General features: G+C 36.0%; 1 protein-coding gene across 12 annotated transcripts in view; it reads right to left on the reverse strand.

Moving 5' to 3' along the window:
* The window catches only part of KCNMA1 (potassium calcium-activated channel subfamily M alpha 1), a 520,079-nt gene that overhangs the window by 116,361 nt on the left and 377,739 nt on the right, over window positions 1-25,979 (reverse strand). For 7 of the 12 annotated variants that reach the window (XM_050898968.1, XM_050898969.1, XM_050898971.1 and 4 more), the window contains exons 15-16: window positions 17,841-17,950; window positions 6,630-6,698 (exon numbers count right to left, since the gene is read on the reverse strand). In XM_050898968.1, the coding sequence (XP_050754925.1) occupies window positions 6,630-6,698; window positions 17,841-17,950 (179 nt within the window). Of the gene's footprint in view, window positions 1-2,459; window positions 2,472-6,629; window positions 6,699-17,840; window positions 17,951-25,979 lie in introns of all 12 variants that reach the window. The other 5 variants (XM_050898974.1, XM_050898973.1, XM_050898966.1 and 2 more) reach the window with 1 other exon arrangement.

Consider the following 25,979-nt stretch of genomic DNA (forward strand, 5'->3'; position numbering starts at 1 on the left):
AAGTCTGGATAACTAAAAGGAGATTAGACATCTAACGTTTAGATGATAAAGTTAGGTGAGATGAATCCCATTATCAGCGACCAACTGAACAGTTCATCCCTGCATCAAGGAAACTTGTCTGATTCAGTAACACTCCCTTTTTTTTTTTTCAGAGTTATGGCTACCCTTGTAACTGCTATCATCCTTGTCTAAAAAAAGAAAAGATCAATTGTTGAATTAAATGAAACACAAACAGCAAAATTTTGACTAAACAAATGACAAAAGCTGTAACAACTCTGTTTTAAACCTTGTGGTAGATGTACTGTACCATTCCCCATGCAACTGAAACAGTAGCAATATCATCTAGTAATCAGGAAGATATAATATTGTTTAAGTACTATTAATACATTATCTAAAACAAGACTATGTGGTATTACTGACTACAGCTACCACATTTTTAAATAAAACCAGCTATTTTTCTTGATTGTTTCATGCCATGCCCAGATGAAATGCACCACTATTAGCATAATGGCTTTTTAAAATGTACCATGTCATTCACACAACTATAGAATTAGAATTACAAAATCAGTTTAAGACAATATTTTTCATTTCAGGGTATGTTTTGAAGTGGAGTGTGAGGGTAGGTGCACAAATCCCACGGTGGGAGTTGTGTGCATACCAGCTTCACACTGATTGTAACTCATAAGTATTGCTTCTTTCTTCTGGGCTCTATCATTGACACCAATTCAGATCCATATTGCTCTACACAGAAAAATCCAGTAAGACACTAAAAAGAATACAAGGCAAAAGACACAGTGCACTTTACATGCTACAGTATATTAAAGCTTAATTACTACAAGCATATAAAAGGTTGCTCCCAGGAGTTAAGTTCTTTATAATAGCAACTACTAAGTCATGGTCTACAGGAGGTGCATGAGGTATTTTATTGGGGCATAGTCCAAACTAGTTCAATGGTGCTGGTGAATTCAATACACCTTAAAATAATTAAATTATTCCTTCTGGTTCCAGAAGTGATTGATTATCAGTACAATGAAGCAGCACAATATACTTTATTCTGGGAGCAAGCAACTTCTTTTGGTACAACACTTCTTCATATTGCTCATCATGCCAGCTTTAACATGCCTTCGCCACAAGATAATATATATTTAAAAGCAAGAAGCGAAGTAGAGGTGCAACAACTGCAGATCCTTGAAGATGCTAAGTGTTGCAGTAACTTCTCTGCAGTTGGATCAAGCCAATAATGCCAAACTGACAGGAAGCCACCTCTCTTTTCACACATCTACTCAGAAACCACAGGAGAATAAGACTAAAAATTAAATAAATATAACACATACAACACACGCAACAGAACAGACATGGAAAGTAAAGTTTCCATGGAAACTTTCCATGGAAAGTAGAGTAAGATGAAGAAGGAAATTGAAATGCCTGGACAATAAGAATGGGTCTCCAAAGAGCACCACTTACAGTCAGACAGATTGCCATAAGCAATTAGAAAAACAAAGCTGGGAGGGGGAAGAGAGATGAGGAGAGGAGAGGATATGGAAGAGCATGCCTTATTTACTTCATCCAAACCAATAGCAGCAAGATAGAATGTAGACTAGAGAGGGGCTCACAGCATGGTATACCAAAAGAAAATGCAAAATATGCCACCCCAAAGAAAAACCAAAACTGAGAAACAAATACATTCGGTAACATCTTCATAAATGAGCTTAATAAATGTAATTAAAATGAATGTGACATATAGTATAAAGTATCCATGGCACTTTCACTTAGTGAAGTGTACAATAAGTACAATAGCTTTAATGAGTACTGTATTATGAATAACTGGGCTCAAAACAGGACCAGCAATGCAAAGAATCAGGTATTTGGTTGTTAATGGAAGGTGAGACTACAAGAGAACATGAACTACTGTATTGCAAGATGTGTTTTGAAAGAAGACTCTGGGGAAAGAAGGACATCAATGAAGGTGTGAATATGGAGACAATATGGCAGCACAAGGGCTGGTAAAGACGAAATATACATCATCACGATACAGTACAAATGAAAAAAAGAGGAGGGGAGACGTTAACAGTAAAGTCTGCTTTTCAAATGCAACAATCTGATACACCAATGACTCCACAAGGGGGAAAAAAAAAAAAGCCTAAAAAACTTATACTGTTTTATTTTGTACTTCCTGCAAAGAAGTTAGTGCACGAGTCACAAGAACCAATGGAGAGACAAAATGCTATTCTCTCTCCTCTTTGAGATTGGGGGCTCATATATAAATATACACACATATATATATATACACACACACATAGACAGATGAATATATATATATGTATATATGTGTGTGTATATACAGAGAAAGATAGACAAAGATGTTATCTTCCTGTGTTCTTGGCAAGGAATTAGTCCTGAAGTTAGAAGGAGTGGAGGTAGGATTGAGGTTGGAAGGAAAGGTAACGAAGAGGGCATACCGCTTTCGGCTTCTGCAAACGACAAGAAAAAAATTGCAAATCAAACACTTTGATAAGAAATCAACTGACACCAAAGCAAAAGCAAAAAAACCCTTTATTTAAAAGTCTTCAAGGCTCAAAGGTTTTTCTGCTGAGAATGAGAACAAATATATGGATAGACAAAGAGAAAATTTAACAAGAGGAGTAAACACGAGGTGCAGGAGGGAAGAATCCTGGTTAGGCTTTCCTTCTTGCTTACTCATGTGGAAAAAAGAAAAAAATACAGGGGGGAAAAAGAAGGCAAAAATATCTCTAAAAGGGATTTCAGATGAGGCATATGAATGTCTGCATTTTGAACTGATATTTTTTGCTATCTATTCAGCAAGCTCTGCTGGGACATTTTCAGGTTGATGTTCTCCATGTTCCTTTAGCATTTTTTCTACAGAAGAAACAAAACCTCTCTACAAATGAACTAAGACAGACCACTTTTTTAAGCTAAAGTATTTGGCTTGCATCAGGGACACAAAAAATTATTTAAGAAGTGCTTCCTGTGCTTAATAACTGATTATAATATTCCCAGATACTAATCAGAGATGAAGCAATGGCTAACTCACATTGTGACCTGGAACTACTAAAGTGCAGACCTTAGTGGCTGGTCAGAAACCCACTAAATTCGATCACGTTTTGTAAACTCAGAGGTTTCTTTGATAACTGAGCAGTAATTTAAAAGTTATTAAATATATAAATGTAAACGTAAAAAAAAAAATCTAATCATGGCTATTTTAATTAATCTTTAAGATACCTTGATGAGAAACAGTTGCCTAAAAAGATAAACATACTATAGATACTTTACCCATTATTTGAAAATGAGTTTGTATTATCATACCTATGACTATATTACCTATATTTAGGCTTGAAAACTTTCAAATTCTGCTTTTAAGCAATCTTGTAAAAATCATAAATTGTTTATAATTAACAATCTAATACTGTCAAAACTTGTTAGCAAGGTGTGCTTAGTGTTTTGTGCAGCTTTATTAGGAGTCAGGAAAAAAGGAGAAAAAAAATCCAACTGCAAGCAGGAAGCTCAGCTACTGCTAACTTGTACATTAATATTAGCTTAGATAGAGTTCTGATGATTTATAATTACTATTGATCTCAAATTCCCTATGGTAGAGTTAACAGAATTTGGCTGTAAATCAGAAAGCTTTAGAAAACTGGCATCTAGGAGACTGCCTGGGGAAAAAAAGTGCATAAGTAAATGAGTATTCATGCCATTCTACATGTAATGAAGACATTAACAAAGTCAGTGAAAATTCTGCCATTGACTTAAAATGGTACTAGGATTTATCCTTAACACTGAGGTGAAAATTTAAAGAGGGGATTAGGAAATCTAGAATGCCCTCACATTACCACTTTTGAGAGCTGCACACACTTCTGAATTCACTTCGCACTGCTTTAGCTCTCAGTGCAAAGTGATGAAGGTAGATTAAATTAATCTTAAAAGGAAAATCCCTGTGTAAGTAAAAAATCAGATATATAATTTACTTATATAGATATTCTATTATGACTAGTAATAAAATTAAACTGGTGGGAGTAAGATCTTCTCATCCCTTAGGCAGAAAGAATGCTTTGAAAATTTCCTCTGCTCCTGAAAATACTGGTCCTAGACCTGTCTCAGCTATGGCAGGAAATACTAGCTCTTAATAAAAGGGTGCCACCTAGATAACATTCTGAATTTTTATTTATATTTATCATTGTTGCTCTAAATTGTAAACTATGTAAAACCACTCAATAGTTTTACAAAACATGATCTAAACTATAATCATAAAATAAATCAGCATGTATCTACTGTTGGTCACTCTCATAAAGAGTGAAAGGTAAAAGGGTACCGTAATCAGTTCCCCTTTCACCTTTATGAAGAATTACCAATTAAGAACTTAAGATATGAAGTAGAATAAAATATTTCCAAAGCCAACAACTACAAACATAATTGGCAAATGACAAATTTATCCTGTTCAAAGACAGCTTGCAGTTGTAAACCATGTTATTATAATTTTTATCTTAATTCCCCATCTTCTCATTTAATAAGATGCAATGAAATGCAAGTATACCTAAGAAGTGAGAAACTGAAGTTTTGTTCCATTAGCTTTCTGGTTAGATGAAAAGGCTCCAGCTCAGAAAACCACAAATATGTACTTAACATATTTGGGTTGAAGAGCACAGGAACAAGTAGAACAGTAAAGATATGCTGCAGGCAGCTCTCTGATTCACCAAACAGTGACTACAAAATTATCACTGGTTAATAAAGTCAGCAGATATTACTGTGGATCAGGGTTATAAGAAAATGTGAATATCTAGCTTACATGTTCTCCTCTTGTTACATAGGTATTCACAAAATCCAGCTGTTAACATCCCTTTGTTAGTATTGTTTCCTGCAATTTTTAGGCTCTTTTTTTCTACCAAAGTAATTTGTGAACTGTTACCTGCATGGTTTTAAGGAGGAATATATGATTGTATCACATTGTGTTACTTTTTGTGGGATCCTCTGCATCACCTTGTGATTAAGAACTCAATCCAACTCCCACTGAAGTTAGTGCAAAGAATGATACGGAAACCATGAATTATCTGTTATTACTGAAAAAGACTGTAACATGTTAAGTACTAATGTAACTAAATGACAACTGAAGTAATGACAACCTAAAGTTGGGCAATAATTCTTAGGAGAACCAACAGAAACCAAACATTTTCTAATACTGGAAATACAAAATCTAGTAAATAGTTCCACTGCTGTTATTATCGTATTTTTATTTTTTCTAGGAAGAGATTAAACTGTTCAGAGACAAAATAATAATAAATCATTTGCTTTACATTAGCTAATGCAGAATGAGATCATTCAAGGGAAAAGTATTTTAAGAGCCCATGGGAACTGGAAACATTAAAAAAAAAGGATTTCTTAATCAGTGTAGTGTGGACAAAAATAATATCCAATAGCACATACACCACTTCAAATATCACTTTATAACATAGGAAAGAATCAAGCAAAACCAACTATAGGGCATGGAAATACTCTTATAAACAGTTGTAACATTGCATTTTCCATTTCAAATGCCCCACATAGGTTTTATAGATATTTTCAGTAAAGAAAAATGACAACATTTAATAATAAACATTAAAATAAACTTTCAGAACCTCAGAAATTGTGGCATGAGCTCAAATGACAGAATTGGTTCTCCTGTGAGGAGAAACAATTGCCCTCAAAAGTTTTAGGCAGTTAGTGGCCAAAAATAAGATGAACTAATATGTATCATTCCAGATTTACTGCAGTAGTACAGAATATAATTTTTGACAGAGGAAAATAAAATTCAGCTCAGAGTCAGTATTGTCATATTTTTATTATATGCCCCTCCATATGTTGCAGAGCACATTTATAATATTTTTGTCATACAAAAATGAATGTTGTGTAAAGCACTGATGGACAAGTTGATAGAAGATTGACTCCAATGTTCACTTGGATTTTTATGAATTTTTGTACAAAAAAACTGCAAGAAACACTTCTTTTCCTGTCTGTGAATCTGTACTAATAATAATGAATTTTCTTCTTTTGGGTTGAGGAAAGGAGTCAGCCAGTTGGTAATTTCAAGGCTAAATTAATCTTTTCCAGTTTCATGATGTTATTCAAATATGCAAGTTTTGTCAGAACAGATACTATATAAATACTATGTTTATCCTATGTGTCTGTTTATCCTGTATCCTAACTAAATTGGTTCTTCCAAACTTATTACTTTGAGAATACACATGGCCATAATGAGTTTTGATATCACATCTGTTTTCCACTTTTCCATTTTCAGTAAAATAAGTTGGACCTCCAATTAAAACTGATAGACTATGAACAAAAACATTTTAAGGTTTTGTTTAAGTAAAAATTAATTGCACTTCTGGATATGAGACATACGTATCACTGTCCCCCCACCTTCTACTAAACATTCTGACGAATTAATTTTAGGGAAGAAGAATAGGGCAGAAATAAAAGCCTTTCAGCGCTATATGAAATGGTGTAATGTGATGGCATGCTAATTATACTCTGAAATGTTTCAAAAGTATAAGAATAGCTATGTTCATTCTGAAAAAAAAGCAGGCAAAATTATTGACAGTGCATTCCAGAACTTCAAAATTTGTAGCCATTGGACATACCTGCTTTCTCGTTTTTCCGACTTGTATTCTATGGCTATCATTAAGAGCTTTAGTTTCGCAAACACCAGTCTGCAGGAAAAGAGACCAAGAGTTAGTCCTTTTTCACAACCAACGTCACATAGGTAGAGATAGCTGCAGGGTATGTATTTTCTTTGAGAACTTACACTAAGATCTTTTCCCATTTTTTCAGCTAGGTATACACAGAACATATATTAAGGTCTTTCTATTCTGAAGATGACGAACACATCTTTTCCTAAAAATATAAACTGACAAGTTGAGAACAGTAGCATAAGCACCAACACGCTAAGTTACTAAGTTTACTTAAGCAATAATAACAAAGGTCATGATACACAACATAATATCGCACTTGGCTATAGTTGTGGACGTCTTGAGGAAATTTTTCAAATCTTTGCTGGAATTCAGCCATATGTTGACTATAGTGTGCGTTCCTTAGAAAATATGTATGTACTGAACTAAAATGAGAGTACACTATTAATAAGTCAATATTTGCCAACTACTGTCACAGAGGAATAGCATGACTGGAAGCAATTTCTGACCACTATATGGGAAGTACATTCTGATACTGTAATACACATTTTTTTCAGTTGTGAAAGTCTGTACAAGTGGCTATTTATTAAAACAACTCAAAGGTGATATTCATAGACTTGCAGAACTGTAAGCACAACACCAGTTGCTTCAAGCTAATAGGCTCTGTGAGAATAAACAAAGAAACTAACCATTTTTTTAAAAATAACTGGAAGCCATTTTCCATTTCCGTCATTGAAGTATAAGCAAATTCAATGCTACTTGCTTCCTGTTCTACAAATTTGTCACAAATTATTCTAGGGCTCACCTTTCAATTAGATGGTTGCCATTTTCTATATCATACACTAACTTTTCCAGTGCTCAGTGCTTCTCTACAAACTTCCTTACTTCAGTGTTATTAATATTTTTGCATATATTTTGATAATATTTATTTTATTTAAGCAATATTCTGCATACTTTGCATCAGTCACATTATTAGCAGAAAACAAGGAATTGGCTGCTGAACTGATAATATTCCATTTCTAGAATAAGTTTCAGAAATCACCATGAACAGTTAATTTCTGCTGTTTCTTCAGGATAAGTGAATTAGAGATAAGCATGGATGTAGGGGTTCTGACAATGCTGAGGCAATGTGCTGCATATCACATAAGGATATATACAATAAAATTTACTCTGCGTTAAGTTTTGCAATGTAATACTTGAGCATATTTTTTCTTCAAAAATTTTCCTTTTAAAGGATTGTAAAAGTACCTCTGTAGTCTCCTTGTCTGGGGAAGCAGGTAATATCTCAGCATTGGGAAGTAACACAAAAAGACAGATGGGGCAAGATTAATTTAACTTTTTTTCGGAACCAATTAAAAGTCTTATTCTACCTCCAGAACTCCAGCCAATGTCAGAAACGGGCAGACAAAATCCTGATAGTTAATGAATTCTCGATTAGCCCATCACCTCCCACAATATTAACAGGTAAAAGAAGCCTGACTATCAGCGTCAAAAAAAAAAAAAGAAAAAAAAAATCAATTTTCAAACATATTAACACTAGAGTACCCTATATGTTGTATTAAGACTGTTATGTATCTATTTTAAAAAAGATGATATAAAATACAACTTTATGAGCCATGAATGTCAAGAGTTCTAAACCTATTTTTTTATTTTGACCACCTACATTCCTTTAGGAAACACACTTAACTTCTCTTCCTTGGTTTCAGTTTAGTGCAGTATTTGATAATCTACCTATATATATCTCTTCATAAAAAAAACCCAAAACAAACAACAAAGCCAACGTAAAGAGATAAGCATAATGCTACGCTAATATTTGGCATCAGTATCTCATTCTTATCTATAGATTTACTAAAAATATTTAAGTGGTAAAATAAATAGGTTTACAGGCACTTGGCCATGCAATTAAACATCAGGATTAATAAGTCTCACCATTTAACTGCATTGTGCAAATGTAGTTTGATGTAATTAAAATGAGAAAGAGAAAGATCTTATACCTGCTTTTTTTTCCCAGATACATAAAGAACCTTGTAATAAGAAATTAGAACAGTTTTTATCTCAAATTATTATGTAGAAGTCCACAAGAATTGTCAATGACAGTACATGAGGCATTAATTTCTATTATTTTCAACTGCCAGCATCATCCGCTAACTACTGATGAACACAGATGGTCATGAACAAAGGCTCTTAAGAATTTGAATCTGACTGTTTCTATCTACCCAGAGAGAAATAAATTGTTTTTGACATTAAATCTTCCTTCTTTACTGGTAAGACTATCATTGGCATAAATTAACCATAGATACCTGCTGTATTATTTGCATGTGAAAGTACTGGGATATTTAGAATTTAAGGAAATTATCATTCTCCTTTCTGAGCAGCAAAACATGAAGATATAACATTGATTAGTTATTTATTTTTGCACCACACATTAAAAAAAGGATTTTAATTAGAAAATCTACTGGACGTTTTTTCTTTTCAAACAATTTTTTTGATTGAAATCTTGTACACCATAAATCATTCATTTTTTTTCCTCAGGGTCAGTTAACATTTCTTTCCTGAACTACTTTTGACAAAGGAATAGGTACTCTCCTCAGGACAGAAAAAGTATTTTCAACTACTTCCATACCTTGGCTCAGCTGCAGTTAGCAAAAGTATTTTAATATAGGATAAATCACGTTGCTATTCACCTAATGAAAAGTACATGGAAAAATATCATTCGTGATAAAAAAAGTAGTATCTTATAGTAGCATCTTAAGCTGAGCAAATTACTTACAATATCAGAGTTCTTTCATAAATATATTATTTTTGTCTTCTTTTCAAACTATTTTTTATGCACATTGGCAACTAGAGCTTTCTTTGGTGCTTGCTAGTACGCTGTGTTCCTTAGGAGCTGGAAGTATGAGAATATGAGGTACTTTACTTTTATGGAGCAGCAGTGTCTAAAACCAGTGCAGTCAATGAGGTTTGTATGTTGGAACAGAAATTATCATAAGACATATATATATATATATAAAATAACACAAATATCTCTTTTAAAAGTTTGTTAATGTCAGGTTCAGCTAATTTCCAATCACATGAAACTGGCAAAAGCATGGGCACCTTCTGCTTTCAACCTACAGCTGGGTTCTTCCAGATGCTGAGCACTCATATATTGCTCAGGCAAGGAAAAAAAATTAAGCAAACACTCCAATAGTAGAATTTCACAGAACTATTCAAAAATTTAAAATCACTGATATAAGTGGTTATCTGATCAAGTGTAAAATGGTAAGTTTGTTAGCAAGATTTTTGGGGGTCTTGTTAAAATATTTGAGATGTATTTTACAGGTGTCTTACTAGATCATTACATGCACTTCTACTATTGCATTACAATTGCTGGATCTTAAGTATGCTACAGAAGAGCAGATGACAACAGAAGTTAGAGGAGGAATCAGAAATCAGAGATGCTAAGAAATGGAAAGCCACTGGCCGAAATCTATCGCATACATAATACAGAAGGCCCTGATATTGTTGCCACCAGTATTGGAAAATTTGCTCAAAAAGTAAGAGTACTTAACTACTTTTACTGTTACTTCCACTTACAATACTGTTTATCTGTGGTGGGTTGACAGTGGCTGGATGCCAGGTGCCCACCAAAGCCTCTCTATCACTCCGCCTCCTCAACTGGACATAGGAGAGAAAATATAACGAAAGGCTCATGGGTTGAGATAAGGTCAGGACTCACCAATTACCATCACGGGCAAAAGACTCAACTTGGGGAAAAAAAATTAATTTAATTTATCACCAGTCAAATCAGAGTAGGATAATGAGAAATAAAACCAAATCTTAAAAAACACCTTCCCCCCACCCTTCCCTTCTTCCCAGGCTTAACTTTACTCCCAAGTTTCTCTGCCTCCTCGTCCCCAAGCTGCACAGGGGGATGGGGAAGGGGGGTTTGGGTCAGTTCATCACATGTTGTTTCTGCCGCTCCTTCCTCCTCAGGGGGAGGACTCCTCTCACTCTTCCCCTGCTCCAGCATGGGGTCCCTCCCATGGGAGACAGTCCTCCATGAACTTCTCCAATGTGAGTCCTTCCCACAGGCTACAGTTCTTCACAAACTGCTCCAGCATGGGTCCCTTCCACAGGGTGCAGTCCTTCAGGAGCAGACTGCTCCAGCCTGGGTCCCCCGTGGGGTCACAAGCCCTGCCAGCAAACCTGCTCCAGCGTGGGCTCCTCTCTCTCCGTGGGTCCACAGGTCCTGCCAGGAGCCTGCTCCAGCACGGGCTTCCCATGGGGTCACAGCGTCCTTCAGGCATCCACCTGCTCCGGCGTGGGGTCTTCCATGGGCTGCAGGTGGATATCTGCTCCACTGTGGACCTCCATGGGCTGCTGGGGGACAGCCTGCCTCACCATGGTCTTCACCACGGCCTGCAGGGGAATCTCTGCTCCGGCGCCTGGAGCACCTCCTCCTCCTCCTTCTTTACTGACCTTGGTGTCTGCGGAGTTGTTCCTCTCACATCTTCTCACTCCTCTCTCCGGCTGCAGTTGCTGTTGTGAAGTAACTTCTTTTCCCTTTCTTAAATATGTTATCCCAGAGGCGCTACCACCATTGCTGATGGGCTCGGCCTTGGCCAGCAGTGGGTCCATCTTGGAGCCAGCTGGCATGGGCTCTATCGGACATAGGTGAAGCTTCTAGCAGCTCCTCACAGAAGCCACCCCTGCAGCCCCCCCACTACCAAAACCTTGCCATGCAAAACCAATACATTATCTTACATGACTGTTGACTTATTATTTACACCTCAGAAAGAGAGTAAAAACTTTGAGCATTCTGCAAAAGGACAAGAAATCCTAACAGGCCACCTCAGAAATACAGAAGAATGAAAAAAATACAGCTGTGCCATATGTAATCATGCAGATGTTTCTAGATCTGTGATTGCTACGTATCTTACATTCATGTGGAGCACAAGTAACTCCACTAAAATCATGGAATCATGAACTTAATGAAAAGTGAACAATGCCAGTGAGGAGTTTAGTTTACTAGACAGGATTTAGTTAAGCAGGCAGTTCCATGTCAGATTAGAATTTTAACCATAACTCAGCTGTGAAGAGACACAGAGATACTACATATTCAAGGTACGTTTTCCGGTCTAATCCCATCTGACCAATAAAATGAAACACAACTACATTTTATATTTTGCAAGTTATGAATCACTGGCTACAAAGTAATACTCACATGCTTATTGCCAAAACATTGAAGAATGCACTTTTTAATTTCTTTAGTCAGAGTCAGGAACCAATAGATGTATTTAAATAGAAAAATAGAGAGATTTGAAACTGATGAAAAGTATTACATAAAAACAATGCCTAAAGCACCTGCATGGCAACAGTTTAAATGTACTTTAGTACTTCAGTAAACATTTCCCTGATGTACCTGAATACAATATACAAGTTTTGATCTCTTTCCTTTTGCTTTGTTAAATCACAATATGAGGCTATTCATCTTTGAAGGCTCATCATGGGAAGTATCTGGAAAAGGTTCTTGTCCCCCAGCCTTTAAACGATCTTCTGGTTGAAGGTTACAATAGACTAGCTTCCTGTCTCCAACAGGGTAACAGATGGGAGCCGGGGCGGGAGCTATGCCATGGTTTAACCCCAGCCAGCAACTCAGCACCACGCAGCCACTTCCCCCTCCCCCCTCCTAATGGGGTGGGGAGGAGGAGAGGGGGGAAAAAAAAAAAAAAAAGGTAAAACTCGTGGGTTGAGATAAGAACGGTTTAATAACTAAAGTAAAATAAAATATACTACTAACTAAGAATAATAATAATAATAATAATAATTGTAATGAAAAGGAATATAACAAAAAAAAAAAAAGAGAAATAAAACCCAAGAAAAAACAAGCGATGCATAATGTAATTGCTCACCACCCACTGACCGATGCCCATGCAGCGATCCGCCCCTCCCGGCCAACTCCCTCCCGTTTATATACTGGGCATGACATTCCATGGTATGGAATAGCCCTTTGGCTAGTTCAGGTCAGCTGCCCCGGCCATGCTCCCTCCCAGCTCCTTGCACACCTGCTTGCTGGCAGAGCATGGGAGACTGAAAAGTCCTTGGCTTAAGATAAGCGCTACTTAGCAACAACTAAAACATCGGAGTGTTATCAACATTATTCTCACACTAAATCCAAACCACAGCACTGTACCAGCTACCAAGAAGAAATTTAACGCTAGCCCAGCTGAAACCAGGACAAGCTATCAGCCCTGTCTTGTGCAGAAGCTGAGCATTTGGTACGGGTCTTTTAAGCACCTATTCCATAGACCTAACAAAGTTTTTAGCAAGAATTTTGTTGAATATCCCTCATGTATGGCTGTGGACAAGGCCTTTTTTCTTTTCCTTAGGAGATCAAAATCTTATGGGGTTATCCAAAGACCAAAAGAAAAAACCTTCTGTTAAATTCTATGAGGTTGAGTTGCAAACAATTAACATAAGTTAAAATAATAAAAAACACACTGAAGTGGCCCAAGGTTTGCATAAATCAATCAAAAAAGTCAAAGTACTCTTTAAATCTAGCACAGTGGAAAAAGACCTCCAAGACTGGAACACTACTAGGATAATGAGGAATACATGGTAGCAGGAAAAGTAGGCATCCAGAGGGAGTACAGAATACCAGGTGTACATTTTAATACAAAAGTATATGGAGAATATGGATGAACCTTGACAAAGATCAGGATCTTTTCTAGTGGGTTCACGAGGTACTATATAAATAATATAATAGAGTGTGTGTAGAGTGACTCATGTCACTCATGATAACATAACCTACATCACTCATAATGACATACATTACTCTCTCTATATACACATATATACACACAGAAGCACTTCATACAAATTATTTGTTTTATACCAGTTCCAGTCAGTGGCAGCTGACAAGACCAAGAACAGGTGAGCAAATAAATTTGCTGTTCATGGTAGTGGATACCACTACCATTACTAGGATGGTAGTGAGAACGTAAGCTGAATATTTAACAGTTTTTGGTTGCTGACCTGTCAGTCCGTTATGAAAACTCTGAATGTAAGAAGTATCAATACAGAACTCTACATTGATTTTTCTCTGTATTTCCCACATCAAATATTATCTTGGTTTACAAGATGGTTCCTGATTTGAAATGCAATGGAAGTGCTGTGAAGTGTTGTGGAATACATTCTACTCCAATCCACACTTGGCTAAGGAGTTTCATAAATATTTGTCTTTCATTACTTTTGTGTACTCTTATCCTGCTAAACAAAACTGTCATTCCACTGTTCTTTCTAGCTCCCATTAAAGCTGATCATGTTGGAATAAGAAAACTAAGTAAGGATATTGTTCCTATAAGAGCTCTTCTGAAGGTTTTAAGCACAAAGAAACCAAGCTTGCTTTCTAAAAGTGGGTATTGTTAGTTTTCTAGGTAAGAACAAGAAACATAGCTGCCACATATACAGAGTTTTGAATTAATAAACCAAAATTTGTCCAGTAATTACTAACCCACCAATTATTGCTTGTAGTAAGTGTAGTAAAACCCAGGTTATCCAAAACCATGGTGTAAGCATTGGTAACGGTAGCATAGGCCTCCATACTTTAAACACATTAAAGAAGAAAGAACTGTGGGAAGCTGTAAGGCCTCTGTGCTGATCTATGGACACTTTTCCATTGAAGCAGCCTTTTCATACTTGTGAAAAAGTTGCTGCCCACTGAGATGAAATTAGGGAGCACAGCGGGACCTTACAACATCTGTTTTCATGTGTTGGCTCTTGCTATGTCCCAGGTGTGCCAGAGGAGACTATTTAGCACATATTCATTGACTGGGTGGAGGCAGTGGGGGTGGCCAACCTTTTGCTGGGAGGACCCAGAGGAGAGTTTCTAAGAGCACTTGGAGGAAAGCGTAAAATATGAAACGTCTTGGGCAGAATCAGATGGAGTCTGATTTTAATCAGTCAGAAGATGGAAAGCTTCATTTAGAGTCATGTCAGTCTAGAGGCTGTCTTGTGGCTTGGCCACTACCTGAGCTGAGCTTAGGTTTGTTGAGTCTAAAATTTAACATACATTTGCAATGTTGAATAAAATCCTGGGTTCAGGAAAAAGCTCTTATTTAACAAGCATGGACTGATCCAGCATCACTGCTTCAGCGAGGCAGAAAACTCTACTGGTCTTATATGTGCAGCTTAAGTCTCAAGAGTCAAAAAGTGCCTAAGACTTACGTCACCCTCTGAGACAAGTCAGAAATCTAGTTGAAGAGAATGATCCAAAGATAGAAGCAAGAACTTGACAGTTACAGGTAGCCCATGCTGTCCTTGCTCTGTGAAAGACTAGCTTAATTTGGAGTCACTCTCAGACTAGGAAGTGCTACTACTATGAATACATCCAGAAGAGAAATAATCTGCTGTGGAGCTGAAAGAGAACGCAGACAAGTGCTGAATGTCACCTACTCGCCTAACTTAGTTCTCCTTTGTCAGGACAGCGAAGTTTCTAAGACTTCTGTGATTAGCTCCCCAAACAGTCTGTTATAAAAACATACAAAAAACCTTCATGACTAATGTGGGAATATATGCCATAGTGATAAACCATGCAACAATACGCTGCACAAATACAGAGATAATGACATCTCTATAATTTTGCCTTTTATTAAAACATGGCTATGACATTTGATTGAATGAGTGACTTCAAAAATAGAACCAACAGCAAATGGGCCCGATTTAACATATATTAAGAGAAGTGGACACCTTTCATATGCTGTTTCCACTGCTCGGTCAAGTGTGATTCCGTAGATGTGCTAGCCTCACTACAAAAATTTTTGGGTGGAGAATGGTGGACCTAGAACCTGGGTGAAGGTTAGCCTTGCATTAGTAAATATTAGAAGGCCCACTAGAAGACTCTGCGCTAGTGGGGGACAATTTGGTTAGTTTACTCTTCAATGAGCATCATCTATACCTGGTCCAACAATATCCAAGGGCATAGAATGATAGGAATTACGTTCACGTATTGAAAATATATTGGTGGGAATATGTTCACACAGTGCACACACATATACTCAGAGTTATAAATAAAACTTGCAGACTGATATTAACTTCTATTTCCAGCTAATTCTTCACCCTGGTGTTGACATCAAAAGCTTGAAATTCTTCAACAATATTGAGTGTCCCATCCCCATTGAAAGAGGAGATGTTTCTGCACCCTCTTTATGCTTTTTATGCAAACTATATGGCAGCCTATTTACCAAAGAATCACATTCCTAGACCGGTAATCAAGACCAATAACCTGAGGAAGCAGCACATCTCATTTAGTTTCAGGGTTTTAAAATGTCATTGACTGCATGAATTTTAAAAGCTAAATTACAAAAACTGTTCTCAAAGTCTGCATATTTTGTGGGTAGTTGATCACACTAAGCCTGTCCACTGATTTTATTTTCCCTTCGCAAACCAATGCAACGGACTTTTTGCTGTCCTTCAGTGATTCTGGAAATTGAATAGCCAGTTCTTACAGTAATGAAAATACCTACACACCAAACTCATTAATATGTAACACTACATTTTAATTTTCAATGTGCTTTAATTAATCTGAATTTAATAGAGTTATTAAACTGTTGGAAAATTTGAGATAAATCTTTTCTTTAATTTAAACTAGGAAACACAGTTAATTAAGCCTCCAGATAATCAAATGCTTGAGGAGCACTCCAAAGTTTAGACATGTTTCAAAATCTCAATAAATGCCCTTTCTTTATTGATTATTTCATCTCAGCTCTACCAGCACAGTTAAATGAATGTCAGCTTTATGTCAAACACAGTCTCAGTCACATGTTTCTAAGAACTCATATAGAAACTCAACTATGTTTGACAATGGTTTGGCGTGGAGATTTAGTTTTTGTGATTGTAGTTAGTGTAAACAGCACAAATTACCATTCATTCTGAATATAATACAAATTTATAGAATACGTTATGAGATTTTCTATTTCAAAATATCCAGGCAAAGTTTTGTGCTTATAGTAATAAACTTTTTCCCTCAATAACCTAGTCACCGTCTGGTTAACACAGTGGAGAGATGGATTGTGAGTCCCTTCATTTTACTAGGAAATTGAAGACTGGGCTCTGTCATAGTTACATCCCAGAAAAAGACAGATTTTTAAATGGATAACATTTGTCTAACAGTTGTTTCTCCCTCATTCTTATGCCATAACCTATGTCTATGCTACTGTAAAAATCAGAAAAGGTGGGAGAAGTGAGAGGGGTTAAAGCAAAATCATTCTCCTTTACATAAGAGATGTCTTACTTCTTCCTCTATTTCCTCCTCTGAGAAAGGAGTCTGCAGAAGTTTTTCTATGTTATCTAGTTAGACATCAAACTCTTCAGAGTAGGGTCTGTTTCTTTTTAAGCATTTGAACAGTCCCTAGCAAAAGCTGTCCACAGTCTTTGTTGTGACCTTTTGGTACAGCTGTAATGAAGAACAATGCCAGCAGAAGAGGAAATACGACTGTGCTAAACTATCCTGACTATGTTTGTGGCCACAGTATTTATCATAGAAACCTTGTGCATACAAATGTCTCATTCACAGAATCATTCTAGGACAAATATAAGGATTTTCAGTCTCTAGAAAAAGCTGTAGCATGGCTTATGCTATGGTTATATACTATATGCTTCAAATACTCCTTTCTCATTACAGAACTGACGTATTTTTTCTGACATATTTCACTTGTTATAAGTGGTTTGCAACCAATTCCACAGAGCTCTGGATGCAACACTGCTTATATGACTCCACTACATCTGTTTCAATTAATGAATAGCTTCCTTGGAATGGGACATAAGCCAAGACGTTGACGTTGACAACCACTGTTCAAAGAATGGGAATCATTAGAAGAAACAATAGGCCAGCACTTACGAGTAAATAACTCAATTTAAATGGATTGCTGATGAATTTGTTCAACACTGAAAACATTTATGCTTTCATTTACAATCACTTAATTCCAAATCTCTTCTGAAAACAGGTATTACAACGTTTGGAATACTTCCATGCAGTGATTGCTTTAATGTTTATTTTATTGGATCCCATCTGATGTAGCAACATTAGGACTGTAGCAGAGTGAAAAGGTCTCCTGCAGAAACCTTAGATTTCACTTGAGAGAAGGCAAATACTTATGTATATTAATATGTATTTCTACTTACTCACAAACTGCAGGGAAGGACAAACCCACAAAGGCACTAGACAGATATTCTGTATACATTTCATTTGCAACTCCTTCCAGGTAGTATTTCTGCCACGTATCCTCCTCAATCTAAAACAAAAAACCACAGATGCAGAGTTCTGAGTAAAACCAAAAGCTTTCTTTAAAATTTACAAACAACTGCTTAAACATGAATCAGATTTTAACAAATAAGTCAGTAGACCATTATGGCAATTAATATTGCTTATTTTTACAGGATTTCCTGGAATGCCAAAAAAAGAAAGAGTCCATGTAGTCAGTAAATCAAGTATCCTGTGTAAAAATAGTACACTCAATTCTTGGCAAGCACATTCAGTATGAGGTGAAATAAGGTTGTAGAGAGCTTGAGGAAAAAAGCTTCTCAATTTTCTCTTTCTGAAAATTCTCTAGTAAAATGCTTGCATTATATTGTTATTTGAGTCTCTTTAACAATGTTTCAGTTATTTTCACCTTGTTTAGAAGTTGATCAGCAGTCAAAACTCATAATTTAAATTTATAATTTTTTTTTCTTCTCTGCATCTATAACTAATGAGGAAATATGAGACACATATATTGAAACAATTTATTCAACGGTCATCAGTGCTTTATGACAACAACTGAAGAAAACCCTTCCTGTTAAATTCAGGGATCTTTTACTGTTGAAGGTATGAAGGAAAACAAGTCAGAGGTGCTACAGGACTACCACCAGAAGCTCAATATATTTGCCTAAGCAGAAGTTTCTAGTTATATTTGAGATGTGCATGCAATCCCACCTAGCTTCCAGCTGCTGCCCTGGGGTCCATGGATGCCATGCCATATCTATAAAGCTTATGTCTCAGACACTCTATAAGGTCTTTCAATTAGCATCAAACACCTATATTAAGGTAACTGGATCAAGTCGCTTAGTATCCATCAGCAGAAATAGCACTACAATTCAAAAGAGCAAATACAAAGCTAGCTGATATGACTGGAAATATGACATATGCTGAAGCTGTTCACTGTTGAAATCCCAGTTCTCTATATCGTAATTTGTGCCCTCATCCAAAGTTTGTTTGAGATCTGACTGTCATTCCCAATGAGACGTTCCTAGGCAAACTAGAGAAGCCACCACAAACACGCAGCCTGAAATATCTAAGGCTTCACATCAAACAGTTACTTCCCTATTTATTACATCACATTAAAATAGAGCAAAAATTTCAACCACAATGGGACATTCCTGTGTGTAATTATCTCTTTGGCTTTATTCACTAATTGTGCTATATAAATTGTGTGAACAGAGAAATTCATATTTGCAAGAATTATACACAGCACCAAACATGTATGTATGATAATACAGTATATATAAAACTAGCAAGAAACATGTCAATTACATCAGACTAGCAAAAATAATGTGATAGATTTCTGGTTTTACATTTTACATTACCACATTTTCATTAACCAGAGTCTATCTGACTAGATAGTAAATAGGAAACAACTGAAAAGAGAGAGATTGAGAGATCAGAGATTTTAATTTTCTTAAATAAGGCACATGATTTTACTTATCTTGCAATTTAGTTCATGTCTAAAAGCTGTATTTTATTCTTTGCAAAAAATAAAGAAACTCTTAGTTCCACTGTTTAGGTAGCCCCATTACAGTCTTCAGCTTACAGAGCAGAAAGTGAGACAGTGTTGAGTTTAGATGTGAAGGCCAAAAAAATTGACATGAGAAAGTATTTTTCTTTAAAACTGTTGGTAGAGATTTGCAAAGCTACCTGAAAGGTTGAAGTACCAAATACTGACTGATTTGAGAAGGACTTGGATAACTACATATCCCTTAAACATTTCACAATTTGTCTTTTTCTGATATCCCCAGCTTTTCCTGAAGCTCAGTCTACATTGTGTAAAGAGACAATGATACTAATCCTGCAGGAAACAAAGCTGTAGCCAGGCCCAATGAAGTGGCAAAAAGGATGCTTCAGGAACATCCATCCTCATAAATTACTGCAGGTAAGGCTCAAGTGCTTTAATCTACACTGCTCATCTTGCTTGTCTAAAGTCCCAGAGCCAGTGTAATGGCAACCAGCTAAGTATGAGCCAGATTTCTTTTTTCCCATTACACAGAGAACTCTCAGCATTTCAGAAATTCTTGTCAAAGAATTCAGACGAATAAGATAAACAACTTACTACTGCTTTAAAATTTTGTGCAGCTACATTACTGCCCACTATGTCAAATGCCTTGGATAATATCCAGTCAATGATTTTAATGGTATGAAATGCCTTATGGCAGCAAAACATACGCCTGTATATTCTTTATGGTAAAAGCATTCTGGTACGTTAGGAGGGGTGTGGGGTTTGTTATGAACATATATTCCAAATAGCAATATAAGTGTACATCTCTGTCAGTATTCAAGAAAAGAAATTAATACATGGGATGTAAGTGACTTGGGTAAAGGTGTCCAAATTAATTTTTCAGCTATTCAGCAATAAATCAGTTTGAGAAAAGCATCTTTAAGCAACAACTTATCTTTGTCTGTTGTGTCAAACTACAGCTGTTTTAAAACAGCATTAAAGCAAGAGGTTCTTGCATAACATACAGAGCTTAAAGGAAATCTCACCATGTAAATTCAAAAAAGAATAAAAATTTAAGATGGGAAAAATTAAAGCACATACTCTAATCACCAGACAGGTCAGGGCTGTGACCAACAACATACTCTATGCATTTATAATGTATCCAGCAACTGGCTTTCTGCCTCTTAAATTTAAAAATTAACTCATGCCTACATAGATATCACTCAAGACTTTTTTCTGGATATTAATTCTATTTTTCCTTTAACTGGTTTGTTCATATTGTTGTCTCATTAGGTGTACTTACCATTCTACTCTAAATTATGCTTCTAAACAAGGTATAATCAGATGAAAATGTTAAGTGTTTAACAAAACTTCTAAGCTAAGTAATGGATACTTTTAAATTTTAAATCTTTAGGAACTTTGAAAATCTTACATGCTTTAGGAAATAAAATTATGTGAGTACAAGCTGTAAATTACATTTTAAAAAACAAAAGCTATAACAGTTACGGAGTCCTATTCATTCCCAAGAGTCTAGAACAGATTTTTCTTGTTCCTTCTTATACATTTTTATTAAACACTTAATATTTTCTAGAACTTTTAAGTTATAGTTCTGTATTCCATATTCTTACTCCAGTTGCAAGTCATGGAGCTCACAAAACCCCATAAAATAAGAGTTCTATGTAAATGCAGTGACGTTCCTCTTCCTACTCTTTTTTCTGCTCTTTTGGAGAGCTGTCTTCACCCCCACTTCCCCTGCCTGCAGTTCCATAAGTCTATGCCCTTAACTCTGCCTCTTTGTTTCTCTTCTCTACTGTATCATTACCTAACATCACCCACAATACCAACAGAACTGTTTCTCTAGGCTAATGTCCTGTACATCTTGCTTTCTGTTTCCCTCTTAACTCCTTTATCCAAATGGAAATGTCAGCCTGCCTAACTGACATGTACTTGAGGATGTAGAGCCACCAGCTGACAGTGCTTTCACTGGTAGAGTTCTTTATCTTACTTCTCCATCAGTGGTGTTTCCACTTCCTCTTTCAAACTCCTCTTTTAGGCTCATAACGTGGTTATCTTCTTTGCCTGCTTCAACCCAGTCACTTATCTTATGCTTAAATCATACAGACCTCTTGTCTTCCCACTAATCAGGATAATCTGTGAAAAAATGTCTAAATAATGTTAGAAAAAATTTCACTTTTAAAAGCTTTAAGAGACAGCAAGATCAATTCCGTATCGAACTAGCATTTTATGGATAGCCAGTACCAAAAGAGTGAGGGATGCAGTACTGTCATACATACTAAGCTCAGTGAGCAAAACCAGGATTAGATTACTCATTACCAGGAAATAAAGCAACAGCCACATTAAAAGGCTTCAGAAAGGGAATTACAGCTGAGCCTCTATGGTTGCAGAAGCACATGTCAGGAGTGCAGTGTCCTAGCAGCATATCTAAGAGCTACAGCTCTGCTAATTGTCTAACTTAAAGAAGCATTTTCATACCATGTCCACACATGGCTTGTATTGAAATGCTATAATCATAATAATGCTGAGCTTTTCAAACTCCTTTACAACTTAAAAGCACCTCTTCCCTGTAATCGCCTGATGCATAGCTTGTTTAAATCACTCGAACCTTCTCTACTGATTCTGACATGCTTAGGATCGTTGTCTGAACAGCACAAAGCAGAAACAAACAACACTGTGTTTTGACATAATGATTTAAGTTATAAAAAATAAATGAAAATAAATTTCACATTATATCATTATTATGTTAGATTATTAAATAAAATTTATTATATTGTTATATTGCATTATTAAATATTACTATTACTTTTATATTATATTATTATATATTATCTTATAGTATAATATAACTTTCATTGGAATTTGGTGTTACACAAATCTCTCTTGGACAAACAATTTTCCAATATTAAAAAAAAACTGAATTCCACAGCTATTTTGACAGGACTTGTATAGCTTTTTATATAAGTTTGCATTTTTATCCTACAGGCTGAGTACTAATTTGGGATTCACCAATCTTTTCCCCATGTTAAACTAGTCAGAAGGCACTCTTTTAAAAGAATGTTCTAAAGAACAGAAGGATTGGAAAGGATTTTAAGAAACCAGTGAAATAAAAATTACAATGAATTTATTTCTTTTAAATTTTCTTCTCCTGTTGATAGGCTGCCAAATACCCGGTTACTTTAGTTCTGAAGAAGTAAACAACTGCAAGAATAAATTGCAATATGGAGATGTTCCAAATCATACACTCCCTGACAAGTGGGCTGCAAACAATCAAGAGAAATTTCTTCCATAGAAATTGTTTCACCATTCAGAGACCATGTGGGATGCTAAAAGGGATTTGCATTGTGTTATTCTCCACCACACACAGAGAAGTCGTATCACATTTTTTATAACCCTTTTATTTATGTGAAGCTTGCAAATGTTGCTGATCAGCAACTCTTTATATACAGAAAACAGATAAAGTGCAGGCTTGGTAAAAAATAAGAGTAATGATAGCAAGGACATGTTTGTAACTTATGGTCTATTTTGTGGCTTTTTTTTCGATTGACACCACCTGGGGTTGGGAAAAAAATATACAAATACATTATGTGTTTCTCCTTTCTACTTTCTTCCCTTGCTTTCTTTTCTTTAGGCAGATGGTTTTGATTTGGAGGAAGGAACTGCAGATCAGACCTATAGTTAAGTACTCACCCTTAGTCAAGGACCAAGAAAGGACTGGAAAAAAACAAACTCATTCACAAAGCAGTCATCAAGCTTCATAGATATTGGTTAGTGTTAAATTAACCTTCGTGAAGTGACTGGAATGTTTAAGATATGTTCTGTTAGGATACCACCCAATGTTGATTAATGAATTTAAAGAATTGCTGATATTTGAGATGCTATAAAATATGATAAGGTAATGATAACAACAGACTAAAGATGACCTTTGCATTTTATCTCCACCTGAACCATGACGTTTTCCCTGTGATTTCAAAGATGGTCACCTGCCTGGTATTTTTTGAAAGGCAGTACCTGCTGGTCTGCTAGAAATGAAACGATTATTAAGAACCTCCAGTGTTCAATATTTCTTTCCTAATTCCTTGAGTCTTGCAGTTACCCTGAATTTTAATAGAGTAAGGTTCCACAGATAAACATAATCAGTTTCTCCCATAATCCATGTCAGTAAGGTACTAATTTCAAAATCCTTAAAGTGAGAAAAAATACTTTAGGACTCGTGTTCTTGACTAATTTAAGCCTTTGTGATGATATTTTAAAGTCTGCTGCTGCAGTTAACCTCAAAAACTGAATCCCTAAACAAATCTGACTCTTCATAATGTGTGTTTATTTTCCTTTAAAATGACTTGAGTGATTGTCGTCCAGTCCATCTCTGGACTTACCGATGCTTATCTACTACTTTACCCATACTTATCTATACATTAAGAGTAAGTTGCCAAAACTTAACTGTTAATGTAGAGATGAAATAATCTGTCCCATATGCACTTACGGAATGGATGTTTCACATGTCAGTTGCCTGAAAACAATGGGGAATAGTTAAATGTTATGTAAACTTTATAGAAGCAAAAAGAGCTGAATTTGGGATGAGTTTGGTTAAAGATGCTACTAATCAAGGTTACCACAAATGTCATTCAGTAAAACTATAAAAGTTATTTATCTGGTTAGCGAAATTTATACCTTGATTTTAGCCTACCTGAAAATAGTACTCGTCTTACAAAGACAAAAACAACCTTGACTTTAACTTGAAAAACAAAGAAAAACCTACAGTAGTTTCAATTTTACGGTTACAAAGATAATTTTGTTACTGCAAATAATTACTGGTCTATCCTATTTCAGCTCCTGACAGCAGAATCTGGATACTTGTATTTTCTACCTTTGTACAGTATGGACTAATACAATTGAGACAAAGAGAATGGATTTCATTTCAGTGAAAAGTTTTCTGTGGTAAAGCTTTGCTTGTTGGCCGAACAAACATATTCCAGCAGAAAGCATAAATCTATCTTTATTAAGCATTGTGGGTTCCAGGAAGCCAAACGTGCTAGTTCAGTTCTGATATCAGAGAGTGACACCAGGCTTTATCTCCTGTTTATCGTTATCTCTGTGGATAACTGCCAGTTTGAGAAGTTAGGAATTTAGATCATAGAATCCCAGAATGGTTTGGGTTGGAAGGGACCTTTAAAGATCATCTAGTTCCAACCCTCCTGCCATGGGCAGGGACATCTTTCACTACATCAGGTTGCTCAAAGCTCCATCCAACTTGACCTTGAATACTTCCAGGGATGAAGCATGCCATCCTCAGATAAAACCTTTATTATTTACTGGAAAATACTGTCTTGGTAACAAAAATTGTGAATAATTAAGCAGTCAAATACTGCTTTGGAATGAGGGGATGTGTCTTTGCTGGCAGAGTAATTAAAACAGGAGTTAATGCCACCCAATATTTAGAATAGAATAAAATGTAGGAGAAAAGCTGCAGTGAGGAACAACACGAGAACACCAGAAGGCATGAACTACACAAACACAACAGCAGTGAACCACTTCAGTGCAGGAAAAATAACCAACAAAAAACCTTGATATTATTTGGTCCTGCTATCATTTATTCTTTTCCTTTTTACCTCCTCTTATTTCTTGCATGTTATTTCCGTTTCCATTTAGCCTCATACATAGGCCTCTACGGATCTTATATAAGGTATAACTGTTGAATGAAGACACAATAATTGATCAAGGACAATTCTATTCCCTTTTTTTAATTTGGACCTCCTTTACTCATCAAATATTGTACACTTCAAGCATATCACCAAGCAATAACAAAAGGCACTTCTGCATGCCTTTCCTTACAGAAAATGAGCATCTGTCTTTATGAAAGACCTTCCCCTGCATGATCCTAAGGAGAAGGCGTTGCAAGTCATTCTGTTATTTTTATCCCTGAAGTTAAATAACTAACATACTTCAAGCTGATACTGCTTGAAGTATGTTAGTTGATACATAAAACAAATTACCCACTGATTCAATAGCCTATATGAAGAATAGCTGGAAAATGACATAGTGTATCCCAAGAGAAGAAATCTAATTTTCATCTGTATCTTTTTTAAGTCGCAATGCTCCTCTGCTCCCCTCTATCTGTATATAGATACAATGCTGTTATCAGCAAATATATTTACATAATACAATCATTTCAAAGTGAGACATGGTGACAGAGATATGAAAAAATGATGTACATCTTGCAAGCACAACCATTAGTATTGTCTGGAAAAAACCTAAACCCTTAATACACCCAGCCCTACCCCCTGGCAGTGTAATTATCAGGAGCTCTGTAGCCCAAACAAGGTAGCTATGAACTGAGCTACCTTGTTCATAGCATTTGCTTCTCAGTGTAATGATGTAAATAGTTACATGAAAGAGACTGACTGTATCTGAACCTGATAATGCTACATAATCTCTTCTGTCAAGATCTAAGTCTCACTATCAAGACAGAGAACCAATGGTAGAGTTGTAGCATGACCCAGGATCTTTTATTGCATTTTACAAGGAAAAACAGGGAAAGGATGGTGTGCTGTCTTTATAA

The sequence above is a fragment of the Gymnogyps californianus genome, chromosome 6 (assembly GCF_018139145.2).
Source record: "Gymnogyps californianus isolate 813 chromosome 6, ASM1813914v2, whole genome shotgun sequence".
NCBI classification, from domain to species: Eukaryota; Metazoa; Chordata; class Aves; order Accipitriformes; family Cathartidae; genus Gymnogyps; species Gymnogyps californianus.